The sequence below is a fragment of the Juglans regia genome, chromosome 12 (genome assembly GCF_001411555.2).
Source record: "Juglans regia cultivar Chandler chromosome 12, Walnut 2.0, whole genome shotgun sequence".
Lineage (NCBI taxonomy): Eukaryota > Viridiplantae > Streptophyta > Magnoliopsida > Fagales > Juglandaceae > Juglans > Juglans regia.
Window position 1 is genome coordinate 27,912,492 of NC_049912.1, and position 19,727 is coordinate 27,932,218.

Sequence of the window (19,727 nt, forward strand, 5' to 3'; positions counted from 1 at the left end):
GTAGGCGTACATATGTGTTTCCAAGAAATCCATTTCCTCCTACTCTTGCCTCCCGATTCACCCCAAAAGAAAGAGCTTATGAGTTTATTCAGGCTACGTATCACCACTTTAGGGACATCTAAAACCGCCAACAGGTGGGTGGCCATGCTAGATAAAACATGACGCAGCAGAATAGTTCTACCACCAGCAGAGAGAATCTTCATCTTCCATCCTGCAATCTTCTTGTGTGAGGAAGGGAAGACCAATGAAGGTAAATATTTTCAATCAACTACTTACCTTCATTGGTCTTCCCTTCCTCACACAAACACCTAATCATGATACAAGTGCTATAATTATCCACACAAGAGTTCTTAAGCATTTCATCATACACCCGACATGCGATTTCAGTTCTCTGATGCTTCACAAGAACATCAAGCAATGAATTACATGCGTAAACACTCGGAACACATTCATGCATTTCACCCGCCATAAAATAAAATTCAAGAGCCTTATCTACCAATCCAGAATCCGCATACGCGCGAATTACAGCACTTAATGCTTCAGGGGTCAGCTTTAGTTCATTAAGGTTCATACTCTTCAACACTAATTCAATTTCCGAAAACACTTTAAACCTCGCTAAACTTCAAACCCAGTTCTACGTCGTGTATTCTGTCTAAAACGTGATGGGCAATGTCCGAAACAAGGACTTGGGATTCGGCGAAATGGATTTCGAGGGACTTCTCCCATTGTTCATGGTTTTTGAGGATTTGGACAGAGTCTTGAACTAGTTTGACGTAGGGCCTTAAGGGAAGTGGAGAAGAAGAAGAAGAAGAAGAAGAAATGGGTTTGGGTTGGGGTCTGTGAAGGGGTTTAATGCGAGAAGGGTTTTAGACATGAGAGAGTTGGGGGCTGTTTCTGCGATGCTGTTCTGTTGACGAGAGAATGCTCACGCAGACACCCAAGCTTACTTGACCTTTAGTAATAGTCTCTTTACCATTTGGTGGGATGGAAAGAGGTTGGAACCGCTAGCGACAAAGTCTGGATGCCCCTTTTCTCTCACCTATCAACCCCATTTCCTCACGTAGACTCAACCCAATTTGATTTTTCATTCTCCTCCTTGGCTCTTTCTCCACCTAAATTGTTGAGTAATTAAGTAGTTCCAGAGATTTCAGATTATGTCGTGTCTCGATAAAAATTAGTGTTTATAGACGCAAGTTTAATGGCATAACACTATTTGATGGAATGAATAAAAGTACTATGGTTCGAGATTTACAAATAAATTTCCTAAATTGTCATATCCATAAGGCTTTCTTCAGTACCTATCCCTTCAAAAGTAGCAAAGGTATTGTATCCTTATCCTGCCGCCATAAACAGATTATCCCAAGTGCAACGTTTTGGGTAAAGTTTTGAGAGAAAGGGCAAAACACTCACTCTTAACAACTATTCTGGTTTTACTTAATCATTAATTAAAACTCATCCAACATACAAGGGACATTCATGAAGAGGATAGCAGCCGCTAAACAGTTTTGATTGGAGATCAACCACGACTTGAAATTGCTTCATTCTTCAATCTTTCGATGTTGTAATGAGCAACCCCAATGCACCAATAAGAATATACTGCAAGAGAGAAATGACATATGGCTTCCCATACAAAACTCAATAGCTTCACGGTTTTGGGATTCTAAAGATTTAACCAATTATGACACTTCATGCGAAGAATAAAAATCAAAACTTTGGACTCAGTTTTGGGATTCTAAGGTTGAACTCTACTATTTTATCGATACTAAGGACAAACAGTTGCCAACCAAATTTGCTCAGATGCTATTTTCAACTAATATATATATATATATATATATATATATATATATATATATATATAAATCCACAGTTACAGATAAATGGAAATTACCAAAACTAAGCAAAAAGGGTTTAAATCAAACCTTGATAATTGGCTTTTCAGTCATGATAATCGTCACCCAGCCAACATAAGGTAGGAACCTGCCAGCAACATAAATGTAATCTAAGTAGTATGTAGATCTATTTTTCAAATTTGAGGGAAAAAAAGGTGCATGCTCTCTTTTGTTTTTTTGGATTCACCCTTTCAGCATGCTATTTTATCAAGATATTTTATTGAGTTTTGAAAAATGAGAGAGAAAAAGTTGAATAAAGATATTATAAAGTTAAAATATTGTCAGAATATTATTTTTTAATATTATTTTTATTTTTAGATTTGAAAATGTTGTATTGCTTTTTGTATTTTATTTAGAAGTTTGGAAATATTGTAATGGTTAGGTAATGATTAGATGAAAAAGTTTAAGATTTGAAATTGAAACGTGTTTGTGTTTGAGTGATGTTTGGGAAGGAGATGAGATGAGATGAGATAGGTTGAGATGGGTTCCCAAACGAGGCCTAAATGATAATTTCAGAACCATGATACATCCAAATTGCCCTAGAAATATACCCCGTCTTGGGAGGATGGTGGTGTGTATATGCGTGCTGGTGCATTACAATGACTTCATGCATCACATGGTGTACATGGCAACACTGCATAGCTCTCCACGCTAACATGGTGCAAGTATAAGCCAAAAACATTCAAAAGATGAAGAGTATTGCCAGAGTTTTTACCCTACAGCTCTGCCCATTATATGGTGTTGTTGAAGCCAGAGCTGGCGATGAGCATACAAAACCCTGTCGTCATCATCATTATTATCCCCTGAGATGGACAATAATTTATAACAATGGAAGAACATTAGCATTATGGCAGATGATTCACAAAAAATACACCAGGCAATGTTATAATATAATTAACGTGTTCAAGTACACACACAGAGAGAGAGAGAGAGAGTATGAATTATGTGCTATGAAAAACCCATGGACAATGACACAAGACCACCTCCACATGTAACCCCCATTCTAAGACCCTGGGAGATTATATGGACCAGCTCACTAAATTCCAAACAAAATTGTTTAATATTCCAAAATCTGGCACCTTTTGTAAGGACATCAACCTCGCCAGTATCTTGCCTTTCATGGACCTGTAAGAACAATCAACGATTTAGACTCACTAAACAACACTGATCATAACTAATTCATCTCACTAAAGAAAAGGCAAAAGCTCAGTAACAATGGAATGTGCAAAATGTCACTTTCAGTTAACTCCCACCAGTTCTTTCTGCCTGAATGCCAAAAAAAATGTCTCAATTGCAATCTTAGAAATTAATTGCAGTCCAGTTTTCTCCTGTCATGCAACATATCTTGTTTCACAATCCCAAAATCTCCTGGCAAGAAATCTTTTTAAAACTATTTTCATAAGCAATTATAATGCCACAGACTATGTATCATTTGTTTGGTGCATTATGGCTTTTTTTGGATAGGTATGTTTGGAGCATTAAAGTTACAATAATTAAACTTTGGATGTTTGTAATGCTGTCGATGATAAATTTCTAGAGATCCTCAAGCCATTTATAGATAATGGGTATCAGTCATATTGGAGTAACAAACGACAGGCATGCAGCTGCATAAAGAGAAGACTGGGTCTTCAGAACAAACAGCACTGTACTTAAGTGACTGTGCTATACAAGGACAGAGTTAACTTACCACAAACTGACTCCACATACCAACCCCAGTCAATTTGGCTTCCTTCCAACTATCTCCCAAACCCAATTATTTAAGAAATTAGGTCCAGTTAGGAAAATATAGTTACTTACCAAAAAAAATGAACCCATATACCAACCCAAGTAAATTGGAATTAAGGCTTAGTTAAGTTGAATTGAGCATCTGCTAAACGAGAAAAAAAGGGGTTGGGATGAGGAGAGTTTTTCAATAACCGAGATAAGTTACCAAGTCAGTCAAAATTAATAGGAGAAAAAAAGGGGTTGGGATGAGGAGAGTTTTTCAATAACCGAGATAAGTTACCAAGTCAGTCAAAATTAATAGGAGAAAAAAAAATGGGGTTGTCTTCATTTGAACTGAGGGCTAGTGGTGGTAACAAAAAACATTTTACAGGGAACAAGAACTACAGAGTCAACACTATGAGCAACAGCAAACATTCTATGGGTTACCCTATACCAAGAATGCAGATCAAAACATCTCATATTTTCATACATTGATATAGCCCAATATTTTTACCAAATTAAGCAGAACATTACATGCCGCTAAGCACCATCATCTATATGGGTCAGGTGTCGACAGATGAATTAAAGCATCCAATTGCGCACTTCTGTTGGCTAATTTTGAATACACAGGATCTAATATACTTACAAGTCAATAGTTGAACATGGTAGAGACCAACTTTAAGTCTACTTATACTCGATAAGAGTACACTAAGATGGAGATCTCATTGAGCATTATAATAACATTTAAGCACAGTATTTCATCGAAATCAATCATATAAGGTCTGCATAAAGTGTTTACCTTAATTACACGATGGACAATTGGAATGTCGCGACCCTGAAAAATTATATAAATGAAACAGGAAAATTATATATTATCACAGAGACGAAAGAGGGAGAGAAGGAGAGAGAAAGCATCACATCTCAAGAACAAAAAAAAAGTTACATAGACACCCATGCATGCTAAAACACTGCAAAATAGGAGAGCAATATTATCTTCATATAAATAAATATTTAATTGGCTTGCAAACCTGAAATTTTGCAGGTCGAAGTTGGTACTTACATAATGAACCAACTATAATGCATGAAAACTAAATAGTGCTTTATCTGGCCAAGAAAGAGTATAAAAGCAAATGCCACTCGCCGTCAAAGGGAATCTCCCAGCTCCTGTGCAAAAATATATAATTTATTCGTTGAGCAGGCATATGGCTCAACAAGAAGCAGTTCTTTAATTTATACTCAAAAGATGCCCATAACTCAGGTAAGACATGCCTGATAAAAATCAATACGAGTAAAAATTGATCAAAACTTAAGAAGTTCTTCTGCTAGCACCCAGTCCCAACCATATAACACCATATCTTACAAAAATTGCCCAGGGGATGCTTTAAAGTTAGCTTCATTTTATAGTAATATCATTAGTTACATGATTTCTTCTCAGTTGGAGAAAAGGCATACCCCTTCAGCTGCTCTATCTGATCCTTTTATGTATTGGATGCCTATACGGTGATCAACATGACTATGCAGACACCAAATGATAACCCAATAGCACCGTAACTATTCACTTCCTAAATGAAGCAATTATGCTCTAGTCCTCCATGTTCTGTGGATTAAAAATGGAGACGGGGTGTTGGTTTAAAATTGGGCGCCTCCTTTTAGTCACAATCTATTTGGGATTGGATGTTGGAAAAAATGGAGCGCAAACTAGCGAGTTGGAAGAGGCTTTATCTGTCCAAAGGTGGTAGAGTTACATTGATCAAAAGTACTCTCTACAACCTGCCTACTTACTTCTTATCCTTATTTCCAGTACCATGCAAGGTGGCTCACCGGTTAGAGAAATTGCAAAGAGATTTCCTATGGGGGGAATAGATGAAGAATTCAAGTTTCATTTGGTGAAATTTGAATTGGGTTATGGTTTGTAACCCTATACACGAAGGCGGGTTGGGAATTCGGAATTTGTTGGTTTTCAACAAGGTTTATTGGGTAAATGGTTATGGAGATATCACAAAGAAATGGGAGTTTTATGGAGGGTGATCATAAATTTCAAATATGGTGGATTGTGGGGAGGATGGTGCTCGAATGAGGTGAATGGACCACATGGGGTGGGGCTTTAGAAACACATAAGAAGAGGCTGGACCAATCTCCATCGATCAACACGTTTTGTAGTTGGGAATGTTCTAGAATTAAATTCTGGAATGACATATGGTGTGGAGATCGAATCCTCAAAGAAGCCTACCCAATACTATACAGCATTGCACAAAGAAAGGCAGCCTCAGTAGCAGAGCTTATGGATCTCTCTAGTGGCTCACCCCAATGGAACATCATTTTCCTTAGAGTTGCCCAAGATTGGGAAATTAACATATTTACAGATTTCTTCAATCTTTTACACACTTGTAGAATGTCTGGAGGAGCGGATAAGATGATATGGTCACCTTCCAAGAAGGGGAGATTTACTGTACAGTTGTACTATAAGTCTTTTATGACACACTCTACAAGAACATTCTCATGGAAGAACATATGGAAAACTAAAGCCCCCTTAAAAGCTTCATTAGGGAAGATTCTCATCTAAGATAATCTAAGGAAACGCTGCTTCATTGTATTGGGTTAGTGCTACATGTGTAAGAAAAGTGGCGAGTCTATGGATCATCTATTATTGCATTGCGATGTAGCCATGAGTTTATGGAACGATATATTTGTGAGAGTGGGACTCATTTGGGTAATTCCAAGAAGGGTTGTTGAATTTTGGCCAATTAGCAAGGGATCCGGGGTAATTCTCAAATTGCAACTATGTGGAAGATGATACCGACCTGCCCATGGTGGTGCATATGGATAGAGAGGGGCGGTCAGAGCTTTGAGGATCTTGAATGGATAATGGATGAGGTTTAAACTCTTTTTCTACGCACTTTATTCCATTGCTCAATTGTAATAGGCTTTAATGGCATGAACATACAAGATTTTCTTGTATTTTTAGACAGTCATGCCTAGGTGTGGCTCTTGTATATGTCTCAGACTCTCATGTACTTGGCTTCGCCTATTATCAATAAAACCCTTATTTACTAATAAAAAAATGGAGACGGTTCCAACCCAGTGTGCTCACTACTAGAACCCTATCAACACTGTACAAACAAAGCAAAAATCATAATGCACTAAAGTATGCAAAATAAAGGCAAAAATTTTAAAACAAACTTACATCAACATTGAAAACAACAATCTCCCCTGCACGAATAGGATCTTTGCTCATGTGTAAGAACAATATATCTCCCTGCATGAGGTTATAGTTTGTTAAGCAACACAAGAAGCCAAGAACAGGATTGAACATGTTAATAGATACGTTTAATATGGTACATTGCATGCATATATGCAATGGCTTTCTCCCCCATTGCCTTCTCATCATAGAAAACAATTTTATGAGAATATACTTTGCTAAAGAAAGAACCAATCACTACCCCTTGTAAATTTTGAAAAAAGAAATGAGAAATGAGAATAGAAGAGATTTTTCTTCTCTTCCTTCTTTAATAATAGTATAAGGTCTTACGCAATTCTTGCCGAAGTAGTTTTACGAAAAAAAAAAGTAAAGTTCTAGATTCCAAGACACACCAAAACTACTCGATAAATACCATACTTCGATAAAAATAATTGAAACCTCCACACATTCGATTCACTTAGGGTACGTTTGGGTGTTGAAAAGTGTTGAGAAGTGTTGAGAATGTTTGTGAATAGTTATGAGTAGAGATTGGAGTGAGTTTGTGGATCCCATTGAGAGTATTTTAAGTTGTTTGGATGTGTGAAGTATGTTGAGTTGTTGACTTTTGAGTAAGTAGTTGATAAATGTGTGGGTCCCATAAATATTATAGTAATTTTATTTTTAGTAATAAATATTATAATGATTTTATTATAGTGATTTTTTAATATTAATAAATATTGTAGTGATTTTATTTTACTTTTATATATAATAATGATAAATAGTATAATGATTTTATTTTTAATTTATATATAATTGTGATAAATATTATAATGATTTTATTTATATATATATAATAGTTATAAATATTATAGTAATGTTATTTTTTATTTATAAATTATAGTGATTTTATTTTTAATTTATATATAATAGTGATAAATATTATAGTAGTTTATTTTTTATTTATATATAATAGTGATTTTATTTTTTATTTATATATTATAGTGATTTTATTTTTTATTTATATATTATAATGATTTTATTTTTATTTATATTTAATAGTGATAAATATTATAGTAATTTTATTTATTATTTATATATTATAGTGATTTTATTTTTTATTTATATATTATAGCGATTTTATTTTTTATTTATATATAATAGTGATAAATATTTTTTATTTATATATTATAGTGATTTTTATTTATTTATATATTATAATGATTTTTTTTATATTTAATAGTGATAAATATTATAGTGATTTTATTTATTATTTATATATTATAGTGATTTTATTTATTTATTTATATATTATAATGATTTTATTTTTTTATTTATATTTAATAGTGATAAATATTATAGTGATTTTATTTATTATATATATATGATTATTTTTTATTTATATATATAGTGATTTTATTTTTTATTTATATATTATAGTGATTTTATTTTTTATTTATATATTATAGTGATTTTATTTATTTATATATTATAACGATTTTTTTATTTATATTTAATAGTTATAAATATTATAGTGATTTTATTTTTTATTTATATATAATAGTGATAAGTATTATAGAATATTTGTGAATAGTTATGAGTAGAGATTGAAGTGAGTTTGTGGGTCCCATTGAGAGTATTTTAAGTTATTTGGTATGTGAAGTATTTTCAAAAGTACGAGAATACTTAAAAAGTGTTGAGGACACTTGGTCACCCAAACACAGCCTTACCCTCTTGAAGCCAGGTTCCATGCTTTTAGAAATTACAACAACAACAGGGGACTCACTGCCAGTAATACACATCAATGCCTTCCAAATTATTAGAGCAGAAGTAACCATCATGCCCGGTGCAAAAGCATAACAATTATGTCAAGGAATTTTATGCAGAGAGGTTAGTAAACAACATTGACGCCATGACGCTGTATTTCGTTCTGGGAAAGCAATGAAATAATGAGGAAAATGCTTAGAACTACCAAAAATTGAACGAGGTAATCATTTTATATTGCCTTTGCACATAGTTCAAAAACTAACTCGATCGGCACCCATTAACTTACTGCAATATATATTTTCTGTAATATAAAAGCTTAACATTACTGATAAAAAAAAAAAAATCTAAAAGCTACATATATCATGCAAAATATAAAACCAGTACGCTGTCTCTCTTCCTATTCTTCTGCTTTTCCTTATTTTATTTAGCGTTTTTTTGAGTTAACATTCAAAAAGCGGACCAAGCCCGTGACTTTATTTTCCAAGTATGAATTATCAGACGTAATACACCTAGACGTGCTTCAAACGGCTAAAGAAAAGAAACTCAATAAATTAATGTATAGACACAGTACACATCATTCAAAGCTTCAATTTTTAATTTATTCCCACATTTCTTAGCACCTCAACAGAGCATAGTCAATAAGTCAAATAAGTTCCTCATGCAACACGATTTGAAGCACATATTTTTTTAAATAAAGGTATAGAAGGACGTATAGCTACAGAAATACGTATAGATATGGGTGTAGAGGGGGAGAAAAAGAGAGAAGGGAGAGAACCAAGACTGATCGCCTGGGTAAGGACCTGGTGGATCTGAAGGGATTTGATAGAGTCCATCGTCTCACCTATCCACCCCATTTCCCTTCTCTCTCTCTCTCTGATCACTTACACCACAACGACTCTCTCACGTATTCACTCTTCTCTTCTTCTTTTCTTTAGCCCGGAGAGTTACTTGACCGCTGCTTCTTCGAATGGCTACTTCTGGCTTCTTCGTTCTCTTTTATTTTCGAAGATTGCTGATTTTGGCACTATCAATCCGATGATGCGGCAGACATATGAGCAGCTGCCACGTCAGGAAGCTGCCGAGTCAGCCAATTTATTTATAAAAATATAATAAAATATAAAAGAGAAATGACTGTTACAATACTTTTCTTTAATGATAGTCGTAACTGTACTAGTATCATCCAATCACTTGAAAAAAAATAAATAAATACGGATTTACAGAAAAATAAATTAATTTTTTAATAATATATCATATTTTTATTAAATAATTATATAATATTTAAACATTACACAATATAAAATATAAGAAATAAAACGACTCCAAATCCATGCATCAACAGTCAACCTGTCCCCACACCCACACCCCTGCTCCCAAATTCCCAATTCATTCAGCCAACTTTTAAGTTGTGTTTAAATGTTAATGAAATTCAATTCATTTTAAATTAATTATTAATAAGATCAATTATTTAAAAAAAATTAAACTCATCTCAATTTATTTTATATATTTTAATCAAAAAAATTAAACCCATCTCAATCTAAAAAGTTAAATCCATTTCAATAAAATCTATAAAATATTATTATCCACAACTCAACTCAACTCAAATCATCTCAAATAAGCCAGAAACAATTTTCGACGACTCTACGATTAGAAAATAAAGTTGTCACTTCTCTTCAATAAATAAGCTCAAAAGGAAAAACCATAAACAGAAAGAACGGTTTAATTACTAGCATGCATCTGGAACAGAAACGAAGATCAAATGATGATGTACATACGAGTTGACATGATTAGTTTACATACTAGTAAGTGATAATCTTCATCATTCTTTGAGATACTTCATAGTCTTGTATAAAATATATATGACTGACTGACAATAAAAATAGAATAACACCACAAATAATAATACTATTGAACAATATTACAATTTTGTTACATCCAACAAAAAAAGTGACTACAATTATACAATCACTGTATCTACTCAAACACGAGGTATAAAAGATAAAAGAACAAAAACAAAAAGAAGTTGAACATCTAATAAATCAGTACTGAGAGCACAAAATAGAAACAAGTTCCAGATCAAGGGGGGAGAAATTATAATCCGAATAATCCTTCGCTGAATATCAATGGTCTACATTATAAATCACTAAAACTGGCCGCTAAAAGCCATCGCCACGGTCATCGTCTTAAATTATTGCATAAAGGTTTGTTCTCGACCCAAAAACCAATCCTTCACGATGGCACTGCAGACAAAAGAAAGGTTGAAAATTCAGAAACCAAACATAAGGTATCAAAATAACAGCTGCAGATGGTCTTGTGACATGCATCCAATCTAACTAGCCTATTCACATAAATGTTTCTTTTAAATCCAATCTTAACAGTATTTTTGGTTGTGCGCTAAACATTATCTTACTATAAGATGAAGTATCAATTTGCTCGGGAAGCTCCTTTATGTCCACCTCAAACCTTGATTGAACCTGAAAAACAAAATGGTAAACTCTGAAATCAACGTGAAAGTGTAACTGAAAGGAAAACGAAAAGATAATAATTTGAAATGACTAAATTGCCTGATTAAGGACATCTGAGTCGCCAGCAGATGAGACAAATGTAATTGCAAGCCCCTTGGTACCAAACCTACCAGCCCTTCCCACCTGTGGAGATGAAGTTATGGCAACCCCGGGTGACAGAAGGGAGCAAATTCAGTTACAAACTAGTGACAATACCAACCAAAAAACACAGATCATTGGAAGTATGAAAGTACCCTGTGTAGGTATGTATCAGCAGAATCTGGCATGTCATAGTTGATAACAATGTTAACACGCTCAATATCAATCCCCCTTCCAACTAAGTCTGTTGCAACGAGAATTCTTGATTGCCCCTCCTTGAAATTCTTGTAACGTTTCAACCTGAAGAAAATCAATACAGAATCAACCACCAACTAAACCACTGACTCCACCGAGCTAAAAAGATAAAAGTAGATTTCAATATCCCTTACGGTCATTTCTATCAACCACCAAGAAAAATACTCTGCCAAGTAAAAAGATAAGAGTCTCTTTCATTATCTAAAATTTTGATGCTAGCAATCTGATCATTAAAAAATGCTAGATAAAATTATGATCTAAAAGGAGTATAATAAACAAGGAAATATAACATTTATGGAGGAATACATTAGATGGGACCGAGAATACTGACAACATAGGGTTGGGGATCAATGGTGGGTGTAAAAAATCCAACCAAATACAGTTTCGACCAACACCCTCCCAATAAGTACCGTTTCTTTCCCTCCTCAACTCCTACACTTGCGCCGATTCTAACCTGAACCAAAACAAAACCCAAAACACCCTCTCTCTTCACTGCTCCCATTTGGAAACCTCTCCCACGTGTCCACCAGATTAGCTACTTCTCATAAGTTACATCAACCAGCTAACAGATCAGGCATCTCTCTCCCTCCCACAAGTCCCTAACCCACATGTTGTCCAGCCACCAGATTAGCTACTTCTCACAAGTTAGCACTAGTGATCTACCAGCTTTCATAAAATAATCACATTGGCAAAATCCAATGTGCCCATTCGCCTCCCTCCCACCCCCTTTCTTTTCCCCTCAATATGGTGGGGCCAAAGGAAGGTTTTACAAACCTTTCCTCCTGAGCCATTCCTGAATGAATGCAGATGGAGGGGAAGTTGCACTCCTCAAGCAACTTGTTCAGCTCAGCTGCTCTGTGGACACTTTTGACAAAAATGACAACTTGATTGAAGTCCAATGCATCAAGAAGATCATTCAATTTGCGGTTTTTCTCTGCTTCTTTCAATAAAATGTAGTGCTGCGCAGAGAGAGAGAGAGAGAGAGAGAGAGAGGACAGGCATTAGTTGATGAGCAACACGCAGTCAACTGATGAAAGAAATATTGCAACAATGTGTTGAAGATACCTGTACAAGACCATGAAGAGTCAACTTGGTCTCATCATCAACATATATCTCCATTGGCTGTAACATTAGAATGAACCAATATCCTCACTTAGGTCCACAAATGCTATCGCTAAATTAAATAGCCAAAAGTGTCAAGGATAGGATTGCACCCACAGAAAGAAGTGAAAACAAGGAGAGATGAAGTACCAAAATCATTGCCCGTACTGCAAGTTCTGGACATGATTACCTTGCCAATGGCAAGGGAAAATAAGAACCAAGCCACAACAGTACGATTGATACATAACCAGCAAAGCAAACACATTACAGGGAAAAGATATCAAAACTTCGTATTTTTATTACCACCAAAGAAAAGATGATGGTACTACCTCTTGCATAAATTTTTTGCACACAGGACGAATCTCCTTACTTAGAGTTGCTGAAAACATCATTACTTGCTTGTCATGAGGAGTCATCTTGAAGATTTCCTGCACATCTCTCCTCATGTCTGTAAAAGATACAAGCATGTGGAGAACAAAAAAAGGAAAACCATTTACAGTTAACTAAATAATAGATAGAGTAACTGAAACAAGATAATTGCAAAAAGATTCAGATTTCAGAATACATAAACAAGAGGCTAAGAGATGAAGAAGAATAAGAAGATGATCATACCAAGTGATTCTAGCATCTTATCGCACTCATCAAGAATGAAATGCCTCACATTCTTTAACCCAAGATCTTTATCCCTGGCTAGAGCCAAGATTCTTCCAGGTGTTCCAACAACAACGTGAGGGCATTCATTTTTCAACATATCCTTGTGAATCTTAATATTGACACCACCATAGAAGACAGCAACCCTGAGGTCGGGCAAATAGGTACTGAACCTCTCAAATTCATGACAAATCTGTAGAAGTTATAAGAAAAAGAAAAGATATTATTACTATGTAAAACTACATCACTGAAAATCTCTCTAAAAATTCCAACATTGAGATACATGCACATGCAAAAATCATTTTAGGATTCCATAGCATCACCAAGGGGCACTTATCAACTATAAGAATCCGTTGACCTACCTGGTAAGCTAGTTCTCTTGTGTGGCAAAGAACAAGAGCCGCAACTTGACCAGCAACAGGTTCAATCTGCTGAAGAGTGGATAGAACAAAGACAGCAGTTTTCCCCATCCCAGATTTTGCTTGACAGATGACATCCATTCCTAGGATAGCTTGGGGGATGCACTCATGTTGCACTATTGAAGAACCAAATAAAATTGCACCAGACGAATCCTCAGTAAGTATTAATGACCGTCCAGGTCCTTTTAATGGAAAGCTTTAGCAAACCAGTTTTCTGGCCCAAATCATGAATATGGTAGTAGTAATTACCTGCAAGAAGACATCAAGTACATAGAAAAAAACCATGTCAGCACACGTAATATGCAAGATAGGACAAGATGCAGCAAGCATGTTAAGTAAACAGAACATCTCAATTCTTCAGTCAGACAACCAGTACAAACATAGTCACCACTATCGATGAAATAATAAGCCTGGATGCCATCAGACATCATATATCACAGATAAATTAAGAGCAATAGTAAGGATCGTTGGGAAAAAAAAAAAAGCCACCCAAAGAACAAGCAGGCAAAATGCACCCAAGAAGATAAATTAACAGCAATTAGATGTTCGCCCAAATTTCAGCAATTTGGCATGATATTAAGGTTCCCTGGTGAGATATTATGAAAAGATAGATTAGAACTTTGCCTTCTGATGGATGTTCAAATCCCGAATCCACAATGGCTCGAAGAAGCTCTGGTTTCAACAGGAAGTCTCTGAATCCCGAACTGTGAATCCCAACATAGCCCCTAAACCAGAAAATAAAATATATTTAGCAGATTAGAAAACTAAGTTGACACATTAGTTCGATATATTTTTAAAAAAAATGACGAGATGCGGAAAGTAAAAAACTGTCTCAATGTAATAGGAGATTTCACACCAAAATTGGACCATCAAGCACCTACAATCACAAAATCAACATGTAACCACAAAACACACATGCAAACCCTCTGAAAAACATTTCTGGACAAAATGCTGCTGTAGCCAGACGGACCTTGTTAAACACTTCACCGAACTGATGCCAAATGAATGATTAAGGTAATACCACATTAGCTAAAACTTTTTAAAGCATTTTTAGGCCAATTATGTCAACATACCTCACCAAATTATTTCAAACATGCCCAAATCTTGAAAATCCTACCTTTTAATTACAAGACTTGAAAACCGAACACAACAGATACAATGCTTTTACTGTCTCCTACTGGTACAGTCGTACTTTTCTTGGTTTTCTCATTAGCCAGGCAGGGAACAAGCAAGCACTAAGCACCAAACACATAAAGCCAGTTATAATAATAATAATAATAATAACAACCACTACAACACAAATCAGGACACGAGCCTCGTATTTTATTTTATTTTTCTCTTAATTTCACTTTTTCTCTTCTATACGAGGATTTTCTCAGCAGTCAAACACATCACAAATCGGAAATCAAATATCAAAAAGAAGAGGAAGAGAGAAAGAGAGAGACTAACTTCTTGGCCGAATCAGCTTGGGGTCTAGCTGAGGCGGAGTCGAGGGCCTTAGGGTCATCGTCTTCAAAGTCGACGAGCTCTTCCTCGTAGTCGTTGTCCTTCACTTCACCCATCTTACACTACAAAGAAAAGGGAAAAGACACTAACTGAATTATTATAGAGTTAGGGTTAAAAAATTTAAAAATTTGAAGAAGTCCTGATAGTTTGTCCTTGCCAACCTTTTCGCTCTATCGGCGAGATGGTGTTTTAGGGTTTTGTAGAGTAACCGAGCTGTCTGTAAAATTAAACCAAGAAATAGATTGAAAATTTGAGAGAGAGAGATTAGGGTTTTCAATTGGTGGAGACAGGAGAGCGGGAGAGGAATGATAAAATGAGTCGAATTAAAAGTTAGAAATTAAATAAAATATTTTTTTAATATTATTATTATTTTAAGATTTTAAAAAATTAAAATATTTAATTTATTTTATATAATAATTTAAAAAAATTATAATAATTAAACAAAATAATATATGTTGTAACAACACTTAAAATCTCAGTTGAATTTCTTAATTCGATCGTTAACTCGGATTCGTGTCATATACGATTTCATTTCCGACTTGATCAAATCTCAAAACTTTTTTTTTTTTTTTTTAAAGTAAATCAAATCTCAAAACTTAAAAATTGAATTCCTTAATTTTGCTCATGAGTCCACAATTGATAATAAAAGTTATTAATTTTAAATATTAACATCTATTCCATTCGAATAGATTCAGATAATCATCAAGGAAAGTGCTGTAACTATGTTAAGAGTCAAGACATCCACTTGAATTGTATCACCTAGTACCATGTTCACAAATAAAAAAGATACTCATTATCTCTATATAATATATTATATATAATTTTTTAAAATTTTTATTTTAAGCTATGTTTGGTGAGATCACCTTAGACTATATTATTACAATTTATTATTATTTACAAGTTATTTATTATTATTTTATTATTATTTATGAATCATCTAAAATTACCTTAATATCTAAACGTAATCTTAATAATTAAATAAACATAACAGCACCCCGAAGGTTTCTTTACAAGTGAATAGAACAAATTGGATAGAGAATTGCTATACTCATAAAAAAATAATTATAAAAATAAATTTATTAACTCACATAATTTCATGTGTAAGTACTAATTGCAGTAACAGAGACAGGCAAAAATCATACTAGTCTCTGGTCTTTTATGCACTTTTCATTAATGAAACGATATTTTGATGATGGGAAAAGCTCACAGTCAGTCGGGTAAAAACCTAATTTTCACACTGGCCAATAAAATTTCGCCATGTAAGATAATTACAAATTTTCATCTGCATTCACATGCACTAGATTCTTCCTTATTTTCCATCTCTTCCCCTCCTCTCTCCTTCTCCCTCCCCCACCCCGCTACAACTTCCCCCTCTCTCTCTCTCTCAAAAATATGTTCTATTTCTCTCTAAAATACACTCTTCTCGCTCTTCTCATTCTGATCTTATCAATACTCGCACAAAGAAAGTGAATACCGAATAGCAATACCATCATCGTTGTCATAGCCTTGGATCAAAAGAGAAAATGGGCCAAGTGGACTTGGTGCTGCCTAGCTAAGGAGTATGGCTATGTGGCCATCGTTCTCATTCTCTATTGCTTTGTCAATTTCTGGATGGCTGGCCAAGTTGGCAAGGCTAAAAAAATGTAACCCCCCCTTCCTCTATTCTATATGGCGATTTTGTTCCTTCATACTTTATTAAATGAAGAGAAAAAATTATATTTTGTTGTGATTGTCAACGGGTTCAACATGCCATATCCTACCCTTTATGCTCTAGATTATGATAATAAAGATGCAAAGCTTTTCAACTGTGTTCAGGTTTTGGTCCTTCCATATTTTTTTTAGGAGTAACTTTTGTACCCACTCAACTAATGGATCCGTGTGTGTTGTGCATGCAAAAAGGGCATCAGAACTTACTGGAGATGATGCCCATGTTTTTCACGCTGATGATGCTGGGAGGGATGAGGCATCCTCGCACATGCACGGTGCTTGGTTTACTCTACGTCGTGTCTTGCGTTCGGGAAATATGGCTTCTTGGCCTTGTTAGGAGAGAGAAAGAGAAGAGGGGAAGAGATAAAAATAAGGAAGGAATCTGATGTATGTGAGTATAGATAAAGATTTGTTATATGTCATACGTGGCAAAATTTTATTGGATAGGTGTGAAAACTGAGTTTTCACCTGACCGGTTGGGAGGTTTTTCCTTTGATGATAGCATGCTAAATTATCAACATTTAGGTATTGAATGTTCAAACCACAATGAGTTGGCAAGTATGACCACAGTTAAGATCCAACCATTAAGATTATCTTTCATGCCAATTTAATTGTTAAATTTGGATAAGTTTCACTATAATTTGATAAGAGAAAGGGTAGTTTAAAGAGTGCTAACCCATCAGACTTTTCATGCCAATTTAAGATGTCAAATATAAAACTCGTTTAGATGATAAAATGAGATGAAATAGTTTTAGATGAGTTAAATAAAATATTATTATAATATTATTTTTTAATATTATTATTATTTTAAAATTTAAAAAATTTGAATTATTTATTATATTTTATATAATAATTTAAAAAAATTATAATTATAAGATGAGATGAGATGGTTCGAGAGTTTATTGATTTGGACCTAAACCCTTCCTACTTTCATTCTAATTTCTTTCCGCGAAATGTCGAACGATGACATGTCAAGTTTATTTCATGGGATTGGGAAGTTTTTCATTCAAAGATGACCAGTTGGACTGTCACGTGGTTTTAATAAAATGTGATTCGTTTGAACGGGTGGTGTCCGACTTGGTACGAATAATAGGTAAAGTTTTAAATTGTTAAGTTTTGTCTAAGTTTTTTTTGTAAAAAATTAGATTTTACTCATAAAATATAGTTTATTTTACATTTTTTTATATGGGGTCTATTTTTTTATAAAAGTTTACGTGCAGCTTATCTATTTGAAATTAGTACAAATTATTTCTCGTATTATCAAATTTTGACATTTTATAATTTGAGCAAGAAATTAATGTTTAGTAATTTACATATAAATCTTACGAAAATAAAATTATAAACTGATATGATTTAATAGAATGTATTAAATTGTAATGTAACTTTTGTTATAAAATATATATTTTTTTATAATTAATATTATAAAATAGATATGATGCATCGCATTAAAATATATCAATTTATTATAAACTTACTTTTAACGTGTAGACCTATCACGTTCCATTTGAGTATGTCACCTATCACGTTCCATTTGAGTATGACATATAAACATAATTACGTTTAGTCAATTTGATTTTGAAGTTAACTACACTAGTTCTCAATAGAGATTTAGGTCTTGTTTGTTTTCACATTATATAAGATGAGTTGAAATAAAAATTAGAAATTTAATAAAATTTAATTAAAATATATTTTTTAATATTATTATTGTTTCGAGATTTTAAAAAATTAAAAATTTAAAAAAATTATAATGATTTGAAAAAATAAAATGAGATGATATGATATGTGATATAAAAATAAACGAAACTTTAATTGATATATTTAAGTTTAAAATACAAGAAGGTACGAATCACATGACAAGACAATAAACTGTTTATGAATAATTGATCTAGAGTTTGTTGGACACATGATACCACACTCATAACTCATGAACAGAGTCATGACCCATGTAGAAGTACTAGCTCGCAACCAACCCTGATGGGACATATTATAGCTAAGTTGTCGCGCGGACCACCAGCGCGCATGCATATGGTCGCGCTTATAGGAGTGGTTGTGACCACCCCGGCCATAGGAGATAGGCCATTTGGCCACCACACATTCATTTTCGCAAGGCAAATCTAACCATGGTTACAGATGTCACATTAATTAGATGGCCATCTCGCGAGGATTGTTGACAAAACATCACACAAATGGATTAATCCACCTTTGAGTTGTTTGTTCTACGTACTAATTAATTAGCCAACTTATAACCACCCTACTTTTTTTGTTTTTAATTGTCATTTTGTTATAAATTTCTTTTAATATAATGTGACATCTAGCCAATTAGATACGTACCAGCCTAACTAACAAAGACAATATCATGTTTAGCATTACTCGTTACATATAATTAATGAATATAAATATAATTAACACTTGACTCGATAGTTTGTCAATTTATTTTTATAAGATGTATTTGTAATTTTAATACGTCTCATGATCCAAACATGCAGGCCACATGCATGATAAAGTATTTTAGTTTTTCAAACAGGATATGTATTAGCTAATTACTAGTGTGTTTGTAGGCCGGACCAGATTGCAGAACCTAATTAATTATATAAACTGCGAGCATGCATGGATCGGCCTTAAGATCAGTTCAGTTTCACGAACTGATCATTCGGTTTGAGTATGCATGTCTAAATCCATGCGCGCAGTACGTACGTACGTACTAGCTAGGAGCTACTGCATGCGCAAGTATGCATGAATATCCAGGACCAATTCCTTAACATAATTAATCCAAAACCCACTTGCAGTACGATAACTAAATAATTAATAATAATATAGAGGCATAATTATAGTACTTAATTAGCGCCCCTTAATATATAGAATTATACAATGAGCTACTGCTGTTACAGCAATTAACCACTGTTGATCTGTTCATTATAGATAATAATAATTGATCTAATGATCTTAATAATTA

General features: G+C 33.9%; 2 protein-coding genes across 3 annotated transcripts; both read right to left on the minus strand.

The window, feature by feature from the left end:
- Positions 1-1,200: 1,200 nt before the first annotated feature.
- LOC108993179 (signal peptidase complex catalytic subunit SEC11C-like) lies at positions 1,201-9,529 on the minus strand. 2 transcript variants are annotated; one of them, XM_018967982.2, is made up of 8 exons: positions 9,336-9,529; positions 8,499-8,611; positions 6,778-6,849; positions 4,393-4,428; positions 2,969-3,014; positions 2,605-2,692; positions 1,920-1,977; positions 1,201-1,596 (listed from the first exon to the last, which is right to left on the minus strand). In XM_018967982.2, the coding sequence occupies exons 2-8, from the start codon at positions 8,607-8,609 to the stop codon at positions 1,546-1,548; spliced, it is 462 nt and encodes a 153-aa protein (XP_018823527.1). In that variant the 5' UTR covers positions 8,610-8,611; positions 9,336-9,529; the 3' UTR covers positions 1,201-1,545. The 2 variants fall into 2 exon arrangements, with proteins under 2 accessions (XP_018823527.1, XP_018823525.1); XM_018967980.2 differs by having other exon boundaries at positions 9,311-9,529.
- An 877-nt stretch (positions 9,530-10,406) lies between these two features.
- Positions 10,407-15,359, minus strand: LOC109013901 (DEAD-box ATP-dependent RNA helicase 15-like). The gene is made up of 12 exons (XM_035683523.1): positions 15,231-15,359; positions 15,011-15,130; positions 14,186-14,286; positions 13,505-13,677; positions 13,104-13,335; positions 12,821-12,939; positions 12,456-12,512; positions 12,165-12,349; positions 11,291-11,435; positions 11,097-11,180; positions 10,943-11,006; positions 10,407-10,772 (listed from the first exon to the last, which is right to left on the minus strand). Exons 2-12 carry the CDS (start codon positions 15,121-15,123, stop codon positions 10,762-10,764), a joined length of 1,284 nt encoding a protein of 427 aa, XP_035539416.1. The 5' UTR covers positions 15,124-15,130; positions 15,231-15,359; the 3' UTR covers positions 10,407-10,761.
- Positions 15,360-19,727: the final 4,368 nt, after the last annotated feature.